At 37.1% G+C, this 24,981-nt stretch overlaps 1 protein-coding gene across 6 annotated transcripts; it reads left to right on the top strand.

The window, feature by feature from the left end:
- The first annotated feature begins 3,431 nt into the window (after positions 1-3,431).
- On the top strand, positions 3,432-23,665 carry SRC8 (protein). 6 transcript variants are annotated; one of them, NM_214617.1, is given in 16 exon segments: positions 3,530-3,560; positions 4,595-4,701; positions 5,734-5,807; positions 6,445-6,574; positions 7,080-7,245; positions 11,108-11,163; positions 12,178-12,232; positions 12,939-13,049; positions 14,216-14,296; positions 14,408-14,563; positions 15,280-15,341; positions 15,803-15,889; positions 16,567-16,984; positions 17,744-17,881; positions 19,806-19,861; positions 20,607-21,094. In NM_214617.1, coding segments are annotated over 15 exon segments (1,764 nt in total). In that variant the 5' UTR covers positions 3,530-3,560; positions 4,595-4,614; the 3' UTR covers positions 20,694-21,094.
- Positions 23,666-24,981: the final 1,316 nt, after the last annotated feature.

Raw genomic sequence — 24,981 nt, 5'->3', positions numbered from 1 at the left:
TATGTGTTAACTGGAACATTTTGTATTGATATTTTGGAAGTTCATATTTCTAGTCCTTTTTTCGTGTAAATTTGCCATTGTTGATCATTACAGGTCAAGTTCAATGTTGGAAAATAATGATGATTTGTTTTTAGGGAACGGCTGGAAATAGGGAAAACGCCACCTATTGTCTTTCTTTTTTTAAAATGTGCTTTCAATGATTTATTCATGTAAACCATCATGTATAACCATATACACTCGTTTCAGGTATATGATGATTCTAAAAATACAAGCTGTTGTATAGAAGTTAAAAGTGTTTAATAAAATAGCTTTTAGTAAACACGGTCGTTTTTTACTGATGGATTTCATTTCTGTGTAATTTTGTATATACCCGTCATTAAAATATGATCCTGCGAATTTTGTTTGACGGAGAAGAGTGAGATGGAGAAGGAGAGGAAAATGAAAACAAAGAAAGAAGAATAATAGAAAAAGAGGAGGGTTAAATTTGGGAAGGGGTGGAGAGTGAGATAAAGAAAGCCTGTGGAGTGGAGATAAAACGACGCAAAAAGGTGATGTGAATCGTGGTGCGGGGAGAATTTAAAACGGAAGACCATCCTAATTATTTAGCTGGTTTTAATAGAAGCAGAAAATGAGAGAAACAGCTAGGTCAGTAAAAGTATGATCAAAATCGATTAGAAATGAATCAAACACAAATTGGCAACTCTGTGACGTATTCCGCGAGGCCCCCTCCCCTTTGCTCTGTATACCAATTTTGTTTAAATCCATATTTTCCCTTAAGACATTTTCCAATCATATATTCACCCGAAATGTTATCATTGTAAATATGTTTCTTCACAACCCCTGTATGTAATAAATCTGTCCCATCATCAATAATAAGAAAATGAAAGTTAATGAAATTTCCTGTACAGAGCAAATTGGAGAGGAGCTCGCAAAAACGTCATGGTTTTGCCAATTTGTGTTTCGGATATTGCTCAAGCATTCACTAATTTGTTTCTCTCATATTTCTGCTTTTATCAAACCAACTTAATATCAGGTTGGACGTACTTCCCCTTCAATAGGGAAAAGAAAGAGGAAACGGAGACATCCCCCACCTCCCAAAAAAAAGAGAGAGAGAGAGAGAGAGAGAGAGAGCGAGTATAATAGAGAGAGAGAGAGAGAGAGAGAGAGAGAGAGAGTGGTAGGAGACGCAAGGAAATGAATGATCGAGGAGCGAGACTTGCGTTTTTAATTATTCTGGATAGTTTTTTCCTTTCTTTATTGCAAAACGGATAAACTCTCAAATAATGTTATTTGATATTTCCCCTGATCCTCTCATATATTACACATTCCTTTACATAATAATGCAATAATAGGAAATAAGCAACAAGGAATAAATGAAGGTTTTATTTATTCGTCGCAGTCAGTGGCTGAATATTCATGATTGTGAGCGATTATGAAAATTTATGAAAATAGAAAAATAAAAAAAACATGCAAGCCATAAAATGTATATTCGGTACCATGCACGTAGCAACGGGGGGGGGGGGGGGCGTGCCCCTCAAAACTTTCCAAGATCGGTTGAACTTTTTTTTTTTTATCTCGATCGAGTACATGTATGTGCCCCCCCCCCCCCCCTCCAACATCAAACTCTGGCTATGGGCCTCTTCGGTACTACAAAGAGCGTTCCCGAAATCGTATATATACCAGAAATGATTACGGTTCGATTAATTAATGGGGGGGGTATAGATATTTCGATTGCAACACTCGTACGTGCATGTATTTAATCATAATTTCATAGCTTACATTGCAGTGGAAATATTTTCCAAATTAGCGCCGGATGCCAGGCAAAAACAAGGGTAATAAAAATATTTTAAAAAATTTAACACAGGCGCAGACAAAAAAATAAATAAAAAACAATTGGAGACTAGAAATTTACCTTTTCCCCATCACTATACAAACCCCCGACCCCCCCCCCCCCCCCCCCCCCCCCCCCCACTGATGTGGAAATGATTCTGAAATCCAGATTTTACAGCAGCCGCATCGGAAGTTTTTGACAAGGAGCTTTGTACCCGGAAGGTGGCAAGGACTGCAAGTTGCTACTGTTGAATAACTTCCTTTGCTTACAACTCAAACTTGGATTCTACATTTACATGAAGTCGGAAACCACTTAAGATTCTTATGATTCTTTGTTAATCTTCTCTCTTCGATCGCAATTAAATTGTTCAAGTCAACTCAAGCGAAATTCAATACCTGCGTGTATTATGACTGCTAGATAACTTTTCGGAGTAGGTCCCATATCATAGGCTATATAATTATGATTGTGCTTGTAATGTCCCCACCGTGGTTTTTGAAGTGATTGACTGACAAGCTATAGGCTATTGAAAGTACTTGAATTTTAATTCTTGAAAGTTCGAGCTACAATGTATAAATGTTGTTATATGTAATGTAATTTCGTTCCAACATCCTTAAATCTGCAAGGGGGGGGGGGGGGAATTAATGAGTATGTGTCCCGACATTCCGACAACAGAAAGGTTGATAATCGAGCAAACAATTCAGGTGACATTTTAAAATGTTATTCTTGGCCTTGGGGATCACTAAACAGGAACAAAAAGAAATAGGCTAAACTTATAATTTGCCCAAGACCAAAATTAATGATGGGCTATTTAATTATCAAATTAACCTCGTTCAGCCAGCAAAGTAGACCTAACCAATTTATTGGTCCATCAATCATGTTTCGCATAGGCCCTTTTTTTTATCTGCGGGAAGTGAAGAAATGTATACTGATCGACAGTTATTGTTTTCTACGGTTATGGTGAAGAGTGCAAAGTAAAACTTTACACTATGAACCGACAAACAAAGAAAGCGGACAAAATATACAGTTCCTCAGGTAGACAAAGGAACATCCCTTCACTGCTATTATGTAAAAATGTGTAGAACAGGTGTCACATGCATATTCACCTGTTCCACACATTTTACATAACAGTGAAGGGATGTTCCTTTGTCTACATGAGGAACTGTATATTTTGTCCGCTTTCTTTGTCCGATCCATAGTGTTAACCTCACTTTAAGCCGAAATTTAACACTCCTGTTTATTTCAAATTTTCTTTCTTATTGAAAAAAACTAAATACTTCTAGGAGAAGCAAACAAGGATATCTAATATTGAAAAAATGGGGACGTGGTCGATCGCGGACCCATAATTATGCAGCTGTTTTTCTCATTTCTTTTGTATTGCTTCCTTTCCATTTTTTGCCCCTTTCAAAAGGCGCTTGAACTTGTTATCCGTGCTTATATTTACCCCCTCCCCCCCCCCCCCCCCCCCCTCAAACGCACCTCTAGACATGTCACTATTTATCTTGTCAAATTCATTTTACCTAGCCAATGAGTCACCCCACCCCCCCCCCCCTCCTTTTTTCCCCGTTTAAGACTGGTAAATATCCGTTTCTTGATTCCTTGATCGCTACCAAACACTCACCGCAAACGGACATTGTATATCCGTGATCATAGTACAATCCAATTGCGGAAGTACTGTGAACGTTGACTACCGACACAACTAGTGGGCGTTGAAATCTACACCATTTACAAGGTAAATCAAGGTAAATCATCATTAGTTTGATATTTTATTGATTGATCAACAATTGATGTAATTGTGTGTTCTGTTTTTCGTTATTCTGGGATGAAATTAGCTTCTATTTTGCGTATTTTGAACGAGTAAAATAAAAATGTATTTGCAGGTGCACACTTCCTCATTATGCCGATGTCTATGTGTGGGACTGTAGAATTGAGATGTTTACAGAAAAAAATGAAAAAAATGATGCTGTGATGTTGAGTGATGTTGCGTGCCAGACTTGGAGTTGATGACTGAGACGAAATTGAAAACATGATGATAACATCATACTAAATTAAATATTAGGTAATTCTACAGATTCTGCCCAAACCTCTGTCAAACCTCGTGAACATGATCATCCTAGACCTATTCCTAAGGCTAAGAATGATTTAAAAATGCTCGAAAATTATTAAAAGAGTAAAAATAAAATGACTAAACTCTAAAGTCTACAAAAAATACTAAATTTAAAAGTAAAATGATCAAATTGAATTAGTATTCATGGTACTACTAGTATTAGTACCTTCTTGATGCAGAACAACTACTAGTCCAAGATCAACATTGAAGCTCATTTGGTTGAATTTTAGGCGTTTTTTCAGGACAATACTATCTTTTTCTAACCGTGTGTAAGAACGGCGGTCAAGTTCTCAAAGACGGCCGCCTTACTTACACAGGGTTTTAAAAAAGGATTGCATTGTGCTGAAAAATAACCTAAAATTCAACCAAATGAGCTTCAATGTGACCTTGGACTAGTTTAATATCATTTCAGTACCCTTTTTACTTTTTTTATGTCATTTTAGAGTATTTCTTAGGATGTTTTCGAAGTTTGACTTGAGTTGGGTAGACTACGTAGATAGTAGAATTACCATATTATTCTCATGTCAAATCACTGTTACCCAACAATGCTTGCAATGGTAATGTGACTATCTCTGAGGCTTGGCCTTTGCTTTGCCTTTTTGGGGCTTTTGCTTTGGTTAATTTTTTATCTTTTTAATTATAGTTTTTCTTTTTGGAAGGTTTTCTGAACTGACCCAAGATGTGGAGGTCTCAAGTGGGAAGCAGCAACAAACCACCAGTTACACAGGATGAGGACGATGACTGGGAAACGGATCCAGATTTTGTTGTGAGTTGACCTCCAGTTTAGGACAGGAAAAGGAACAACGTTAGGAAAGAGTTTTGTATGTACCCCCCACTAAATAAAAACGACAACAAAATTTCTTGTAATATTGTCTTATTATTACACTTTCTTTCTATCTCTCAATGTCTAATCCTAACCCTAACCATGACCCTAGTTTCCCATGTTTTATATATTATTAGGTAAATCCCTCTGAAACATTGTTTTTTTCAATTTTAGTAGGGGGTACATATGGAACTCTTGCCCAACGGGATAACACACCACCTCAAAAGTTGCAGGGGGCCAGTTTCTCAGAATCGTCATTATTCTTACTTCGTGGACACTCCTTTGAGTGTACAGTGTATATTAATTCTTTGATAAGAGTGTCTAAGAGATGTCCAAAAACTTAGACTTGTGACGGTTTTTAGAAATAGCCTCCAGTTGTCTATTGTTGACCAATACTTCACAAATAAAGCTAAATCCTAAGATTTAAGTTTCTTAGCTTATCTCTAATCCTAACCCTAAACATAACCCTAATCCTTACTCTCTGATTTGAACATCTGTTTACTTTAGGTGCGGTATTTTAACATTAAGGCCAGAATTTTTAAAGGGTTAATAAATTGATAAGCATTTTATTCATGTGTTCTCCTGTTAGATATATGGAACAAATTATGTATGTTGTAGAATTTGTAGAATTTTGTCTGAAGGCTTATGATGATCCCATTAACATTTCAACTCAGGTATTCAGATCAGTTTAGTTTATTCCACTCTAGGCAAACAAACTTTGATACAAGAATACTTTCGGGCATATCATCATCTTCATCATCACTATTATTATAACTATTGTAATTATTACTATTATTAATATTATTATCATTGTCGTCATCAACATCATCATCATCATTATTATGATTATTATTATGATTATTATTATGATTATTATTATTATTATTACTGGTATTCATATGATTGATTACCGATACGTTTCATCATTTTCTGGTTACTCACTATTATGTTTATTATTTTGCACTGATTGACTAGAATGATGTGAGTGAGCAGGAGCAGAGATGGGGGTCCAAGTCAGTAGAAGGATCAGGAAGGCAAGAGCAATTCAAGTAAGTTAGCCAGTTTCTTCTTCTTTCTCCTCTTCTTCTTCTTATTCTCCTTCTTCTTCTTCCTCATCCTCTTCTTCCTCTTCCTCTTCCTCTTCCTCTATCTCTTCCTCTTCCTCTTCCTCTATCTCTTCCTCTTCCTCTATCTCTTCCTCTTCCTCTTCCTCTTCCTCTTCCTCTTCCTCTATCTCTTCCTCTTCCTCTTCCTCTTCCTCTTCCTCTTCCTCCTCCTCCTCCTCCTCCTCCTCCTCCTCTTCTTCTCCTTCTTCTTCTTCTTCTTCTCCTCATCTTCTTCTTCTCCTCCTCATCTTCTTCTTCTACTCCTCTTCTTCTTCTTCTTCTTCTTCATCTTCTTCTTCTTCTTCATCTTCTTCTTCTTCTTCTTCTTCTTCTTCTTCTTCTTCTTCTTCTTCTTCTTCTTCTTCTTCTTCTTCTTCTTCTTCTTCTTCTTCTTCTTCTTCTTCTTCTTCTCCTCCTCCTCCTCCTCTTCCTCCTCCTCTTCCTTCTCCTTTTTCTCCTTCTTTGTCTTCTTCATCTCTTTCTCCTCCTCCTCCTCCTCTGTCTCCTTCTTCTTCTCCTCCTTCTTTTCTATAAATGAAATAAATCTAAAGGGAATACTTTTTCTTTGTATTTCCCACAGTATCCATGAGTTGAGAGAGAATGTGAAGCAAGGCGACGCCGACCAGAAGGAGAAAGAACTTGCTGCTGCTCCCAAGGCCTCGTATGGCTACGGAGGAAAGTTTGGTGTTCAACAGGACAGGATGGACAAGGTATGGGACTAGTGGAGATGACGTATTTATGTGGTTTAAAGCCCCACTGCACTACTTATAACTATTTGCGCCCTCTATATAGCAAACAATGCCTAATCGGTGAGCGCCTTAGGGCAACTGGGCTAAAGTCAGGTTAATAAGGGTACTTACTTTTTTTGTAGGCATTCTGAGCATCCTCAGGGATGGATATGTGTCCAGTATAAATGCAGCTATTCATCATCATCATTATATATTAAAGTCAGCATTTTCCCTCATACAAGGGTTTACCGATTTGCTTGACATGATGACCGGGCGTGATGACACTCCCTCTACTTCTTCATATTACAGGCCTGATAATTACCCGAATTAAATCGGTTTCCCGATTTAAAAAAAATTTTATCCTGTTTTTTTAACGAATTTTTTTTTTACTCAAAAGGGGGGGGGATTCTGTTTGATGCCATTTGGTCACTATCGCCCTTGTTATTATTACATTTCTTATGCTCCATCTATGAATTGTTTCTTACAGTCTGCCGTGGGGCATGACCATCAGGAATCACTTAACAAGCACGCATCTCAGGCAGACTACGCCAAGGGGTTCGGAGGCAAGCACGGCGTGCAGTCTGACCGCCAAGACGCTTCTGCTGTCGGATTTGATTACGAGGGGAAGACGGATAAACATGCTTCACAAAAAGGTAAGTAGAGTCGATGTAAAGTGATGGCTTTTGAGATTGTAAAACCTGTATTCTAAAACAATGTGTTGAGAAGATGATGAACCTATCGGATCTGTAGGTGGATGAGGGAGAGGAAGAACGGAGATTTCATGGAAAGATATGGTGAAGAAAGTAAGCAGTAAGATTTGGCTGAATGAGGAGGATGCTCAAGACAAGAAGTTGAAGGAGTGAGTGGCATCATGGTGTGAAAGCCCTTGTAAGAGGAAAAATGCTGACTTTAATAAATGATGTTTAATGCGGATACCGAATATATAACTTGCTCTAAAGCCCACCGCACACTATACAATATTCCTGATATCAAATTTTCAACAAAACAGCAGTTATATGGAAATCTAAACACATAATCTTCCTGATTTAGGTTCTAAATAATGATAAGACTTCTTACAGCTTGAATTTTAGTGCATCAAAGCCTTCTAGGCAGAATAAAAGCAGAATCAGCTTCAAATCATAAACAGTTGCACTACGACTCTGAGCCGATTTAGCTTTTTCTTAGCCAAGGAGGCTGGAAATTTGTTGAAATATCGATGCTATAAATCATACGACTATTCAGATCTTTGATCATTAAAGATGAAGTTGAGTTCTGGTCATGCGATTGCATTGTGAAGGAAACGATGTGGAACCGACCAGAAAAGATTGATCATCTAGCATATAAGAATTTGTGTGTATTGCAAGGTTCTGGAATCATCAAAATGATAAGAAATTTGGCCAAGTCTTGATAAAGTTACAAACACTGTACACAGAAAGATGTATATGGGACTACACGAACATGTGGCATAAAAAACCGGACCCCCGATTTTTACGATGTTACATGCATTTAGAATATGAAGGCATTTGAAGAGCCATGCTTTTCAGGGAACATGTCTTATCTGATGTTCTTCCACACTTGCATAATAAGAATGAGTAACGCTCACAAATTATTTTTCACCTCTTCCCAGAACTCAACCTTCTCTTCAAGGTTTGAATGTTCACATCAAAAGCGGAGGGCTAAATTTGATGCAGTATGTACAGAAATTTGTGCTCTTTCCTGAACATGCATCTGGCATATTTGCATCAAATATCTGCCTCAAAAAGTTAATGAGCCGAGCCACAAAACGTGGAATGATTGTTGCAAAAGAAAGGAAGCTGGAAATTTGTTGAAATATCGATGCTATAAATCGTATGACTATTCAGATCTTTGATCGTTAAGATTTAATAAGTTTTAATGTTCACATCAAAAGCTAATGCAAATTATTCCAAAATTGGATCTTGGCCAGATTGTATGGTGTGAGATGCTCAGTATTAACCCTTTCAGAGCAGGATTTATATGTAGTTGCTTTATTGATCACAATTTGTTCTTCAAATTGGCAACAATTTATTTTATTTTATTGCTACATTGTAAAGGTAAAATGCATCATCTCTATAAACATTATAAACATTATAAACATTATACATACATGTAGGTGCAAATGTTGTCAACAAGTTGAATAAAATCGCAAATTTTGATTGAAAAACAATGATATTGAATCTCTCAACAATTGCCAATTTAAGGATTTTAGAGATAATGTTCCTTTTAAATATTCCTAGCATCAAACGCAATATAGTCTTGAAACAAGAAGGGATGCAGTATCATACATGTGCAGGAATTTTTTGCTCTTCTCACACATCAGGGGCCCGTTTCATAAAACTTGTTATCCATAACAAATGCTAAATTTCTATGACACCTTTGCTCTCCGCCAATCAGATGCCATAATTTCAGTAGCTTATAACAGTAGCTTGTAACGCGTTATTGATATCAATTTTTATGAAACAGGGCCCTGGCATATTTTATAGGGCTCTGGATCAAAGGTTAATGAGCCGGCGAATCACAGAATGGAATGATTTTTGCGAAAGAGTCAATACCATTCCTGCTATAAGCCCTTCAATCATTGTCACATACCAATTAAATATATCTGGATTGAGAAGGACAAATGTGAACGATTCCTGGAAATTGACATGCTTACATACCCTGTAGAGTGTATGTTCACAGCAAAGTGTAATGAGGAAGTTATGGTAGTTAACATAGGACTATTCTCACTGCTTCAGATGTACATATGAGTATGAGTTGCACTGCTTTGATGGAGGGGGGCGAGTTGAAGTCATTGGGAGGTATTCTCATAAGTTAACCCGGACTAAGTCTAGACTAAACAAGAATTTTAGTTCACACTTCTATGAAATGCTAGGTTTTATCTTCCTCCTTCAATATTCATGACAAAAATAATCTATCAAGGATTTTGTTAAAATTCAGTTCATACTCATATCATCTTTTCTTACCATTTCATTGCAAAATTAATTTGTTGGACACTTTTCATTGAAGGATTGAAATAATATGTACAGGGTAAATGAGTTTGCAACAGTTACTCCATAATAGTGTGGACTAAATAAGTAAATGTACATGTACGTGCTAACTTACTAGTACACGCTACCGGAATACCACCCATTGTTTCCCATATTTTACCAACCACTCCTCAGATCTTCATACATGTTTATGATCATTGCATCCAGTTGAAGGCTTGTTCAGATATGACGGTTTCTTAACATTTTTATGCTGACGTAATACCGGTAACCTTCACATTTCTGTATCATATAACACAGAGCTAGAGGGAAAAGTGCATGAACATCTGTAGCAGCATTTTTTTGGCGGTTTGCCGCGCCATGTATGAACAAGCCTTAATCAGACGAGACCAAATATGAATTGAAATGACCTAAGTTTGATTTCAATTTATGTGCAGAGAAGGACATCATGTGACCAAATAACTTGATCGTGCCAAAATAATTGTTCTGTTCTTGGCAGTATAAATGTTCCTGTTTGAGTCTGACGCCTCGATCAAACGGCTATTCATTAGGTTCTATCACATGCAACTGAACTAGTATCTGCACATCGCTTCAATATCGTTTTATCAGTGCTACACTTTAGGAGGAAGTAATGTGTATAAAATGAAAGAATGTACCTGGTACTTCTATTGTATGATATCAACCCCATCCTATTCAAATCTCATGCCTTTTTATAGCACTTTGAAACTAAATGTACATGCAACTTGTAAAGGGGGCATACAATGGTGATACGTATATTTATTTATTCATTTCTTTATTTTTAAACTGGTTTATTGATTGAATAGCAGCAGGCCTGAAACAAATTGATTTTACACAAGATTTAAAAATTAAATTAAAATACAATACATTTAAAATTGGTTAGATAAAATACAGTGATAAATGCACAGTAATATACAATTTTTATTTATTTATTCATTTAGAGAGAGAGAGAGATATAGAAGGGAGGGGGTGAAAGTGATGTACTCCTCCATGACCCTTTACAAATAATAGGAGCTTCTTCTTTTAAGCCTCGTCCTTGTGCAAAACATTATTACTCTTTACCCTGTATTTCAGGATTTAAGAATTCAATTTGTTTGTAAATAGATCTGATATTTTGTTTGCATCATAACATCATAAGTTTAATCAAAGCTTCTGTACACTACTTTTTGTATCAAAGTAGATGGTGCGATTGTGAATCGCAATCTACCAACAACTGCTGATAGGTGGTCATCCAGGGGAGTGTGGATATGGGACCTGTTTCATAAAACTTGTTATCCATAACAAATGCTAAATTTCTATGACAAATTTGATCTCAGCCATTCAAATGCCAAGATTTCAGTAGCTTATAACAGTCATTGTAGCTTGCTGGTGATAACAAGTTTTATGAAACAGGGGCCAGGAGTTCTAAATGTAAAAATAAAATTGGTTTCATGAAAGTCAGTCACATACAAGTACGGTACTTTTTTTATTTTATTTTCTTGTTTTATCCTTCCAGATTATTCCTCAGGTTTTGGAGGGAAGTTTGGAGTGCAGAAGCAGAGCATGGATAAGGTAATTAATAAGCTTTTTATCTGCAATTATTTATTACCGTTAAAGGGATTGGGTATCTTTGTCTCGGACTCTGAAACAAAACCCTGGATTTAGCTCATGCAGCAATGATAATTATAAACCTTTAGATTAGTCAGGAACCCCATGACTTTTACAAGCCGATCTCCTGTCTGATTATCAAGATATGTAAGATTGGAAATCTAAATTTCAAAAACTGTTTTCCCTAACGGTTTTTATAACACTACAGTCTATTGGGGAAATTGAGGATGGTAAAACCGGTCACTCAAAGATTTTACATTTTTGAGGCACTTCATGATCATTTTGAAGCGCAATTTTTTGAGGGCTTCAATATTACATCGTATCACAGATACGTAGGGCCATGCATCTCCGATTTAATATTGTTAAACTTCAATGCCTTTAATCAAACCTGTTGACAACAAATTGTTTTACACATAATTTAGTACACCAGTACGTGAAACCAGTTTTTGCACCCTTTAACACTTGAGAATGTCTTACTTTGTGCTTGGGACCTTTTTTAACAGTAGGCTACCAAATGGTTTTGCTTTGTAACCATTTACCCCATATCAATACTAACCGCAAGCTTTAAAATTCATGTCACATGATAAAGAGACGTGTACAGGTGACAGTGAGGGCAATGTGCCAAGTGATGTATTATTCAATAACTTCTCTCTCTCTCTCTCTCTCTCTCTCTCTTTATCTCTCTCTCAATCTCTGACTCTTTTCTCTCTATTTATCTCTCTCTGTCTTACTATCTATCTCTATCTATCTCTCTCTCTCTCTCTCTATCTCTCTCTATCTCTCTCTATCTATCTATCTCTTTCTATCTCTCTCTCTGTCTTACTATCTCTCTCTATCTATCTATCTCTCTCTATATTTCTCTCTCTCTCTTTATCTCTCTCTATATTAATCTCTCTCTCTCTCAATCTCTCTCTCTCTCTCTCTCTCTTTATCTCTCTCTCAATCTCTGACTCTCTCTCTCTCTCTCTATCATCTCAGAGTGCTGTTGGATGGGACTACCAAGCAGGTTTATCACAACACAACTCACAGAAAGGTACGTTCACACTGCCTGAGAAATAGAGATCCATAGGTCTTTATTCTATTGATACAGTTAACCTGTTGTCTACAGGAACCGGGTGGTCCAAGTGTAAAGTCTATGGGAATTAGAACCATTCAGAAGTCAGCAGGTTAACACTGACACTGGGTCTAAATCACGCTTAACAAAACAAAAACTTTGGCCTAAGACTAATGTCCTTTGTTGAACCTGAGAAATAGAGAGGCGCAATGGCTCAGTGGTTGAGCAGCTGTCCTGTAACTGGGGGGTCCCGTGCTCGAAACAAGTTTGAGAAGTTTTTTTTGCATGTTAGAGGGTGATATACCAAGTAACATTTCATACAAAAATTATGCGTTTTTTTATATCAAACTTCAATAATGTTACCGAGTCACTTTAAAGAACCCCTGCATGATAACGAAACGAAACAAAAACTTTGGCCTAAGACTAATGTCCTTTGTTGAACCTGAGAAATAGAGAGGCGCAATGGCTCAGTGGTTGAGCAGCTGTCCTGTAACCGGGGGGTCCCGTGTTCGAAACAAGTTTGAGAAGTTTTTTTGCATGTTAGAGGGTAAGTACAGTAGAAGGAATATACTAAGTAACATTTCATACAAAAATTATGCGTTTTTTTCATCAAACTTCAACAATGTTACCGAGTCACTTTAAAGTACCCCTGCATGATAATTTTGCATGCATGCATCCATCACAGATTATTCTACCGGTTTCGGTGGCAAGCACGGCGTGCAGACTGACCGCCAAGACGCTTCGGCTGTTGGATTCGACTATGAAGGAAAGACAGAGAAACACGCCTCGCAGAAAGGTCCGTGGGAAATAGGACGTCGTAGTGGGTTCATAGCAGTTTGGTCTACAGCCGGGGGGGTGTTTCATAAAGCCGTTAGTAAAGTTATGCTTGACTTTACGAACGACTTATATATGAAAAGCCAAATGGGATGCTCAATCTTTTTTTAACTGCATCAACTAAAGTTGAACTGTGCAGATGTAGATTAACATTCTTATTATAACAAAAAAATTTAATACAAGGTATATTTTTTGCCATGATTTAATTGAGGTTATTTGAAATATCAGGAAAAATTTGGGGCATCCTTTCTGGCACTTCATATTCAAGTCGTTCATAAAGTCATGCGTAACTTTACAAACAGCTTTTTTGAAACACCTCCCTGTTTGTCTACGTCCCAATTAGTCTATTGCTTATTTACTCTAATTCCCAGTTAAATAATGATCATCATCAATAATTATTAGACCTTATGGATGATAGATGAAACAGGCATAAGAGAATCTGGGAATTAGACTAACTGAACAATAGACCAAATGGGTAGTAGACTAATTAGAGATTAGACCAAGTGGATATTAGACTAAATGGTTATTGGACCATGTGGCTACTAATGGACAGGTTTGGTGTAGACCATAATGGGAATAGACTATTTGGGTATTAGACGAAAGGGTTGCAGACCAAACACTATTGTAGTAAATTGCTTGGAAGAGTAAAAAGAATAAATTGATTGATAATGCAACTATGGGTACAAAACTCAAACAAGGATTTTGTTTAAAAAGGAGTAAAAAAAATTACTGAAAGATAACTGAGATAATCAAGGTATCATGTTTATGAGTACATCCTGCTTGGCTATAAATGTACATGTACAAAAGTCCTATTCCTGCTGCCTATATAGAAATTTGAAGGAGCGATTAAGGTTCCAAACATTTAAACGGTAAATCAAAAGTATGGGGAAACTGTACAATTTCCCATTGGAAAAGAGAAAAAGGAAAACATCACAATTGCCTGTGAAAATTGTGTTGACATCAGGCCAGTCACCAGAGTATTTACATATTCATGGCAGATTCACACAAAATGCAAGTGCCTTTTGTTCCAAAAAAATATAACTGTAAGACTTTTGTGGTTAAGGTTCAGTTCAAGATATTATTTAAGAAAAATATCCATCATGATCCTATGGTGTGCAAAATTGACAGATTATTCCAGCGGGTTCGGCGGGAAATACGGCGTGCAGAAAGACAGCCAGGATTCATCAGCTGTCGGGTTTGACTACGAAGGCAAGACGGAGAAGCACGCGTCACAGACAGACTCGAGCAAGGGATTTGGCGGGAAATACGGCGTTCAGAAGGATAGCCAGGATTCATCAGCTGTTGGGTTTGACTACGAAGGCAAGACGGAAAAGCATGCATCACAGACGGACTCGAGTAAGGGATTTGGAGGAAAGTTTGGTGTTGATAAGAATGCGCAGGACGCAACGGCGGGAGGCTTTGGTGACATGCAGGGTGTTTCATCATCCTATCAGAGGACACGACCTCAACCACCAGGTAAGACACCTTTCTTGGTTTCAATTTCCGTTCCTTTGCTACGTGCATTTCATTTTTCTTAGAGGGCATAACAGGCAATTTCAACAGACCAACTCAAGAACAGACACATTCGCAAACTCCTACTTCATGAATACAATGCGTGATCGGAACCAGCTTAAGCCGGAGACTATCTTCCACTCTGACCGCGTCAAATTAAAAACTGCCCTGACTTTTCCTCCATCCACAAATTAATCCACCCTATCCAGTTAAAACTCAAACAAGTATTTTGGAGGAGCAACCAACCAAGTACCAAGTACATGAAAGATAACATCGTTTGCAGCACTTTGATCAAGTCTGTATTTTACTTAGCATTTTACTAGGCTAAGGAATGTGTCTCAACTCGTAATCAAATCAATTCTGAGCATTTTACTTTATTGTGACATCACATTGTCATTCCAAAATAATGTGCAATTAACACGTTGAAATGCGTGCTCATAATATGCCCAGGTTATGATACTGTGTTATAAAAGTATATGCCTGCCAATCAAGGCCTCCAAATAATTGGCTTAAGTCTGCTAGGAAGCTGTCTTAAATTTAGGGTAAAATACTTAGCCAAAGGCTTGAACTGAATTTTATCTAAGTCGAAAACTAAGTAAAATACTGATATTTCTTGAATAGTATTATCTTGAATAGTACTACCTGGATATTGATGTTTTTATTTTGTTCACCCTACGTAGCTAAAAGTGGCGCTGGAAACATGAGGAATAAGTTTGAACAGATGGCGCAAGCAGGAGAAGAGGTAAGTCTTCTTGTTCCTCTTTTTTTTTTGGGGGGGGCGGGGGGTGTTGCAAACAAATCCTCCTGACATTCAGCCAATGAACAATCACAATTTATACGAACATTGTAAAGAAAAAGCTTAATTAAAAGTGTTAAATACAAATGTATTGATATCGATTTTATCATTATTGCTCAATACATCTTTCAAACTTGTACTCTTTGTCTGAATTTTTGTGACAAAGTAATTTCCTTTTCATGAGCTGATAGTGAGGTATCAGGAATCCCATCAAAGTTTTATGCTCTTACAAATTATTTCACATATTCTTAATGTGATGATCAAAAGAATAATTAGGGTGATATCCTGTTTTGTACTAGGCCATTGAGTTCTTTCATTATACAGTACATGTATATCAACCAAATTCTTTTTATAAAGAGTTTTGAACTTGGAAATCATAATTTGTTTCTTTCTCTTTTTGTTAACAGGAGAGCAGAAGAAAAGCAGAGGAAGAGAGAGGGAGAAGACAAGCAAGGGAACAGAAGGAAAAAGAAGCGGACAAGAAAAAGGAGGAGGTACGTAAAACACTGCTTTTGAATATTCCTCTTGCTCGTGATTTGGGGAATATATGTTACCGAAAATGAGCTAATAATACACCAGTTTACAGTTGTGTGCGCCATTTTAATTGGCGAGTAAACAAAGCCAATGACCTAAAGGTCAGTGGTATTTACGCGTAAATTAAGATTGCGCCCATGCAAATTATGATGCGAGGGCACAGCGCAGCGCGCAGGCAGTGATGTCATCGTAATTTGCATGGGCGCAATCTTAATTTACGCATAAATCCATGACCTCGGGTCATTGGCTTTGTTTACTCGCCATTTAAAATGGCGCCCATGTCTGCGCATACGCACTGATACAACTGTAAACTGGTGTATTAGCTGTGAAATACATTTCTATGACAAATTGCTCTCAGCCAATCAAACGCCAAGATTTCAGTAGCTTATAACAGTTATTGTTACTTGGTGAAACAGGGCACTGATGGGCCACATTTCACAAAACTTGTCATCAGTGACAAATTACAGTGTTTGTTACAAGCTACTGAAATCCTTGCTTCTTATTGATTATCAGCAGATTTGTCATTGAAAAAAGGCTTTGTGAAACAGCTCCCAGGTCATTGGTCCTGAAAGGTTAATAAAAGAACACACCCATCCTATCTAATATTGATTGTTGTGATTGATTATTAATAATCCAGGAGAGGCAGAGAGCCTTAGCAGAGCATCACCGAGCCCTTCCAGATGAGCCGGAGCCGGAGCAAGAGCCAGAACGGGAACCTGCGCCAGAGCCACAGCGAGCCCGCCTGCCTGAGCCCGCCGCAGCACCACGTCGCGAACCTCCACCGGCAGCAGCCGATGACGAATGGGAGACACAAGCAGACCAAGAAGAACCCCCAGCACTCCCCCCTCCTCGACAGAGCAAGCAGCTTCCGTCGTTACCAGGGCGACAGGCTCAGCCCCTCCCCTCGACGCCGGACGAACCGAACCTGTACGAGGATACAGGAGACGTGGGAACGAATTTCGACGAGCCGGAGGATACGTATGCGGATGCAGACGCAACAGCAACTTACGATCAGCCTCCCGATGACATGGGTCAACAGACTTACGAAGAAGTTGGTGAGTATTCCACTATAATATTTGTCACTTTTTTATAGTGTTTGATAGAGGTTCTATTTTTCTAAGTGCTGCCCATTGTAATTATTATGTTCCTAAGCATATTTGAAGAAAGTTTCCTTTGACGCCTCAAAAGCTTGCCAGTAGAATCTATAATTAGAGATGCCATTATGTTTATTAGGTGAATTAAATGTTTTATTACCAGGAATACATTTAGTATAAAACAGGTTTAAACAGGTCTGATATGTACAGACACTTTAAAGGGACTTGGTAACATTGTTCAGATGAAAGAAAATGGTGCTAAGGTAGTGAATTCAATGCTAGATGTACAATTTAAGATAATCTGAAAGTTTGATTGAAAAGAGACCATTCTTAATGATAACAATTGGGAAAAACTGATCTAATCTTTTCCTTAATTCTCAGAACTATATTATTACAATTTATTTACATTTAAGGTGAATGTAAATCGTCACAGAGCAATGAATTGGCTCTATATACCATTCTAGACTTTTAAGAGTGAAAGATTTGTTTTAAAGCCTGTCTTATGTCTTATTTACATGGAAAAGGGGTTGGGAAAGTTCAAAAATGGCCGGGAGAATTTACTGTTAGAGGCCTTCAAAGAAAACCTTGAATATCTTTGTGGTTTGAGAATTTTTTCAGGATTTTTCACATGTTAGGGGATTAGTACAGTAGAAGGAATATAATAAGTATCATTTCATATCCTTTGATGAAACAATGCTCTTTCTGTAATTGTTCTCCTAGATCGTGCTCCAGTGGCCGATGATTCCACCTACGAGGACTTGCCACCCCAGAATGAACCTGTTGAGGACGACACCTATGAAGCAGTACCTGAGGGTCAGGATGGTCTCCGGGCTAAGGCCCTCTATGATTACCAAGCTAGTAAGTCAGAATCTTTACTTATCATTCAGATACATGTACAGTCAAACCTGCTTTAGTGACCACCTGTCTACAACAAGCACTTTTTTTGTTTCCCTTGAAAATGGTTTCTTATTGAAACATGTACTAGATGAACCTGTCTACAAAGGACATTTTTATGCCTCTGTTACGAAGTAGCCGGAGGCATTATGTTTTCGGGTTGTCCGTCCGTCCGTACGTCCCGTTCTCGTGATCGCGTTATCTGAAGAACCGATTGATGGATTCCTGCCAAACTTTGGTCATGTATGTATCTTGCAGAGCCAATGAACTGATTAGATTTTGGGGTCAAAGGTCAAAGGTCACAGGGCTTATTATGTATGCAAAAACAGCTCGTGATCGCGTTATCTCAAGAACCGATTGATGGATTCCTGCCAAACTTAGGTCATGTATGTTACTTGCAGAGCCGATGAACTGATTAGATTTTGGGGTCATGAGGTCAAGGTCAAAGGTCATGCAGCTCATTATGTATGCAAAAATAGCTTGTGATTGCATTATCATTAGAACAGATTGATGGATTCCTGCCAAACTTAGATCATGTATGTATCTTGCAGAGCCAATGAACTGAGTAGATTCTTGGGTCATGAGGTCAAAGTTCAAATGTCATGGGCTCATTATGTATGCAAAAATAGCTTATGAACGCATTCTCATTAGAACTGACAGATGGATTACTATTTAACTCAGGACATCTTGCAGAGTCAATGAACTGAGTAGATTTTAGGGTCATGAGGTCAAAGATCAAAGGGTCATGAGAAATTGCTTGTAATCATGATATTCTGAAAACCTGTTAATGGATTACAATGAAACTTGAATTTGAAAAATTTCTTCTGTTTTGGTTTGTAAACTTGCTCTATGACGGAGGCATCATTTTCGACTGCGCGCAGTCGAAGTTCCATCTAGTTTGTGTTTCCCTTGGGCGGTAGACAGGTTTGACTGTAATTAGACCATTGGAAGGTGCGTTCTTTATGTAGCTCACATGTTCATCAATGATGATGATGCTGCTAACGATGATGGTGATGAGGATGATGATGATATTGATTCTGATGGTTATGACAGTGATGATGATGCTGATGATCAGATGATGACAATCAATAATGACATTGAAGATGGAAAACATGGTGGTGATGATGATGATGATGATAATAATAATAATAGTCTGTTTGTGTATAGCACTCATGTCTGTCAGACTTGACTCTCCTGGTGCTCCACAATTAATACCTTGGCTTAGCATGGCTGACAGTATTTTAAGGAATTAATTCCTGCCATTTTCCCATTTACCTCACCTCGGCCGAGATGCTCCTGGTGTCTGACATTCTTACCCGGTCATAGCTGGGGGCCGAATATGTCGCGCCCTGGCGTATAGGGTACCCATTTTAATACAAAATGGTGAAGAGTGGCATGTGGATAAATGCAACCAATACAGCTGTCACTGTTATCACAGTTCATGTTAACGACGTAGCTACATGTAACACAGTTAAAATTTACAGAATTGAATTTTATGGTCATGTTCAAAGGTTTTTGATTTGTAATAAAATCAGTGTTTCATGATATCTTTTTTTTCCCTTTCATCTTATTGATTAAAATTGAATTAATTATGTACTCTACCAATTAGCTAATAAGGAGAATCCCGCTATGAATTTGTTATTATTGTTATACTCCTTTGTGTTTCTAGACATTAAATAAGATAATATATAAAAATATAAATATCAGACTTACAAGTTTATATGTTGGGGGCCAAAATATGTGTGTGACAGATTGTCGTAAAAAAAAAACAAGAACCATACGTTATGTTTTTTTCCAAAGCGAGAAGGATAATTAGTAAAAGCCCTTCCTTGGAGGTCTCTAAAAATGTGTGATTTTTATTTTTTTTGCTATTTTTTTCTCCAAACAGCTGCTGAAGATGAATTGACCTTTGACCCAAATGAAATAATCACACACGTAGAAACGGTAAGTGTATTTATTCAATTTCAGATTCAGTTTCAGAAGATATCATTGATTCACATTTCAAGAACAGAAATTGTCCTCCACAGGCATTATTAACCATGAGCATTACATGCAATCTTGGTGATCTATAATTACTTAAAGATAAAGACCAGTTATGGTCATGCGATTGCATTGTGAAAGAAACACTGTGGAACCGATCAGAAAAGGTTGATCATCTAGCATATAAGTATTAGTGTGTACTGAAAGGTTCTGGAATCATCAAAATGATAAGAAATGTATATGGGACTACGCTACATGTGCGTGACATGTGCGCAATATCTATCAGGTCCAAATATATATAATGATTTACCAAATATATCAATTAGAAGGCGGTTTCTGGGCAAAATTTGTATCACCTATTAGTCAAAACATATTCTTTCACATGATTGGTAATAAGAGCTTCCATTTCATTTTTTGAGAGGGGGGCATTTCCAAAACTGATCTTTACCTTTAAGGCTCGTTCAAACATAATATGGTGAACGGCCGGGGAAAAATGTTTTTTTGTTGTTGTAAAGGTGTAAAAGAATGGCAACTGGGCACAACAAAGATCCTACGCGTACACACCAAGTCTATGTTGTAAGATACAAATATTTAAGGCATATTACTATTACACTTTACATCTCGTAAAAAAACTGCCGCAGTTTTTATGGTTGTATATCTTAGCCAAGCTTTAATCATATTTTATTGTTTTCTTTGCTGCTGTTTACAGATTGACGATGGTTGGTGGAAGGGGGTCTGTAGGGGTAAGGTCGGCCTCTTCCCAGCAAACTACGTGGAAATGTTGTAGATTAGATGAACACCAGGGGGTGTTTCACAAAGACTAAGATCGACTTTAAGTTGGACGTAACTATGGCAGGCCGTTCAATGCCACTGTTTTCTCTCACCATTTACTGGCATTTGTCTCTTTAAGGGACGTACACATCATGGTCAGAAATCTACAGGATTAACATTTTTTGATAGTGATCATTATTGAAGGAAAAAATATTATCTAAAGATCGTAATGGTGATAGCAACCAGTGGCATGGATTGCTTGCCATAGTTAAGTCCAACTTAAAGTCGATCTTAGTCTTTGTGAAACACTCCCCAGAGCTACCACAAACGGAACAGCCCTGTCCTCGGCAAAAAAATCATTCTGCATTTTAATAGCCAGGATCATATTGGTAATGAAAATGATAGTCGATTCTTCTTTTATAGAGCACATCTTATCATGGTATGACGTCTGTATGTGCTTCCAAATAAGGTTGACATTTTGTACCGTGGATTTACGTTGCACGAAACGAGAAAGTCTTCTTTTATATTCACAAATGCATCATTCCACACAGTTTAGAAGGTAGCAAGTGCTGTTAGGACAAAAGTTATTTTAGAGACACACAAAGATTACGGTGGCTTTAATAGCCCTTTATATACCCTTATTAGCAAATTGCGTGTGGGCAGGGTCCTAGTTTGACAAAAATTATTTTGAAATTTATTGCAAGTGCATTGAATTTCCTTAGTACCATCCATCCAGATAGAATCCTATGAGAAAAGTGCATTGAACTTTCTTAGCCATGAATATACGTAGTCAGCCGTACATACATTTATATGCTTTGAGAAAAGTTTCATATTAAAGTTAAAATGTTTCTGTGTTTCAAATCATGTTTTTAAATATATAATTGATTTTCTAGCTTTTCCATGTGAAATAGAGCCATGATCTTTCATACCTACATGTATACCTGTTCAAGGTTTGCCTTGTTTTTCAGTCATGGAGCTGCATAGCTAATTCAGGAATAAATGTCTTTAACTCTTTATATGCCATTCAAATAATCTCACTGAGTCACTGTGCCATTGTGTTTTATAATGGGACGTATACACCATGAGATCGTTTACCTGTTACTAGTGCAAGATCAATCTATACCGGTGTTAACCCGTTTACTACTGAATGATCTAATTCCCATAGGCTTAACACAGAGAACACCAGGTTCCAGTAAGCAAAGGGTTAAAAGGGTTGTCATGGAGCTAACCAAGACCAGGGTCCTGTTGCACAAAACCTACCATTGATGGTAACTTTGCCATCAATGGTGACTACTATGGAAACCTTGGTTTTGATTGGCTGTTGAGCCCTGTTACCATGGTAGTTGTCATTGATGGCAAAGTTACCATCAATGGTAGTTTTATGTAACGTGCCCAGATATGTGTCATTTTGCCAAGCCATTGTGTTGCACAAAGCAATTTTTCTGTTGATTGGTGCATATTGTTTTGTGCAAAATTGCACATGTGGCAAACAAGGGACCATACAGACCGACGAACAAAGCAACCAAAGTTTTAATACTAAAAAAATAATGTTTGACTTGTCTAGAAAGAAGGCATTTACTGTTTTACTAACTTTTGTCAAGTTACAGTGGAAATTAGACAGGTTTCCTCGGAAAGGGACATAACAGAGTAGTAGCTGAGATGAATGGTCTCTGGACCAAAGTTATTCATGAGGAAGAATATTTTAAAGAACAGTTATTTGATTGAGTTTTTCTAAATGCCTTTATGAGGACATTATGTGACATATATTTCTGTATGACGATGTTATTAAACAAAGATGTATTACATGCCTAGTTCACAACCGATAAGCCAGTCTGTAGATGAGGGCCAGTTTGAAGATGAGGGTCGTGTGTACCAAAGTTGTAAAAATGAATACTGGATACGTGTTCATGAAGGTTACATAATAACTATTCTATGGGACACAGGTGGAAGTATTCTTCCAAACATAATCCATGAATCACAGCCATGACTTTGGAGGTGATTATTCTAAAATTCACAAAGTGGAACTACTCCATGGGCAAAAGATCTGTGGATATTTGGGGTAATTTGTACCATGTGCTACTAGGAACTGGTATATTGCATTATATGTTACAGTGTGTACAAATCAAATATGCCTATACCCGATAATTGTGTTATATATTAGGCTTGTTTTGTTATATGTCCTATTATATCGGTTTGACCTATAAATAGCCAGGAAACAAACTTCATGTAGTGTCAGTAATTCAAAGGAAAGAGATATGCCAAAGATGATTTCTCATATTCCAAAGCAGCACCAAACAACCTATGGTATTATGAAATTTCAAGGATAGCGACGTTATACCAGGTAGTGTTTCCTGTATATCTACCAGTATTTGTATTTTTAGTATTATTTAGATTTAGATAATGCTTTTCTAGTTAATGTACTACCCCCACGAAATATATAATCTGAATTCCAGTACGATATGAACACATGTATTAAATACTGATCTTTCAAATGATAATATATAAATGACTGTGTAATCATGTGATATATGTAAAAAAAAAAAAAAAATAGGAATATAAATTCTTTGTTAATTACTGGAATTTCAAATAGAATGTACTTTTATTATCATCCATCAGATTATGAACTCTTACATTAAAGCATTCAGCAAATGAATAATTGTATATTGATAGGACTTACCTATGATATGACGAAGACAGAAAAATATTCACAAACTCTGCTTATTAGCAAATCATGAACATGTTATGTAAATGTAATATATACTATTATGTTATTGTAGTAAAACTAGTGTATGTATATCATCATTTCATTTGTTACATGTATGTGTAGAGCTTCTGATCACTTGCCATCATTTATGATGTACAAGTAGTCAATAATTTGATAAAATGGAGTTGGCGAGTATAATATTGTATCTGTATCTGCGAGTAACTGTTATCATTTTACGTTTGTACACGTCAGATTAAAAGAGATGCCTTTTCATTTTTTGCATAAAGAGAAAAGTGTCTTGACATTTATTTATCTCCAGTTCAGCAACTACTCTCCTTGAAATCTACTACGCACAATGTGCAAATATATATATATATATATTTTTTTTTTTTACTTTGCATGTTATTCACAATGTCCATGAAAACATTGCAAGTACATGTATCTGTTAAAGGGATTGGGTAACTTTGTCTCAGATTCTGAAACAAAATCCTGGATTTAGCTCATGCTGCAATGATAATTATAAACCTTTAGATCAGTCAGGAACCCCATGACTTTTACTAGCCGATCGCCTGTCTGAATATCAAGATATTTATGATTGAAAAATAGAAATTTAAAAATTTGTTTTCCTAAAGGTTTTTATAACACTACAGGGCCATGTATCGTATATTTAACATTGTTAAACGATGCCTTTTATACAAGCTCGGTCAAAATAGGATTTTCAAATATTCTACAAGTACATGTGTGACTTCACCTCAAATTATATCATCACCGTATTCATCAGTTATCAACATCAGCTATAATCACCATCAGATAATAACATATCTGTCACCATCATTTAACATCATCATCACTTATCAACATCACTATCATCATCAACATCGCTATTATCATCATCGTCAGTTATATCAGCATTAATATCATCGTTACTGTAGATAGTGTTGTGGTCTAGATAATACCGTACATGACTGTGGATCACATGATTCGCGATTCGAGTCCCTCAGTTTATTCTTTATTTATCATGACAGCCACGCTAAGGCCGGGTAACAACTGAAGCACCAGGGGGTGTTTCACCAAACTAAGATCAACTTTCAGTTGGACTTAACTATGGCAGGCCGTTCGTGCCACTGTTTTCTCTCACCATTTACTGTACAAATCATGGTCACAAATCTACAAAGTTTACATTTTGGGATAATTCAGTGTGGAAGGAAGACGTATTATCTAAAGATATAATGGTGAGAGTAAACGGTGGCATGAACGGCGTGCCATAGTTATTTCCAACTTAAAGTCAATCTTAGTCTTTGTGAAACATCCCCCAGGAGTGTATATAATATAATAGTCTGACAGACATGAGCGCTAGTCTATAAGAACCCACTATTTTCGTTATTATTATCAGTACATCACTATCATCATCATTACCACCACCTACATCTTCATCACCATTAATAAAATGAACATCACCAATATGCATGTAATCCTAATCATCACCGTCATCAACATCATCAGCCAGTAACGTCACCTCACTGTACTACAAAGATGAACACTTCTTCAAGTTGCATGTACACATGTATATAAAATGTACTTGAGAAAGAAAAAAAGAATTTAATAAATG

Source organism: Strongylocentrotus purpuratus, unplaced genomic scaffold, assembly GCF_000002235.5.
Source record: "Strongylocentrotus purpuratus isolate Spur 01 unplaced genomic scaffold, Spur_5.0 spur5_contig_844, whole genome shotgun sequence".
Taxonomy (NCBI): domain Eukaryota; kingdom Metazoa; phylum Echinodermata; class Echinoidea; order Camarodonta; family Strongylocentrotidae; genus Strongylocentrotus; species Strongylocentrotus purpuratus.
This window is presented reverse-complemented; position numbering and strand designations above follow the sequence as displayed.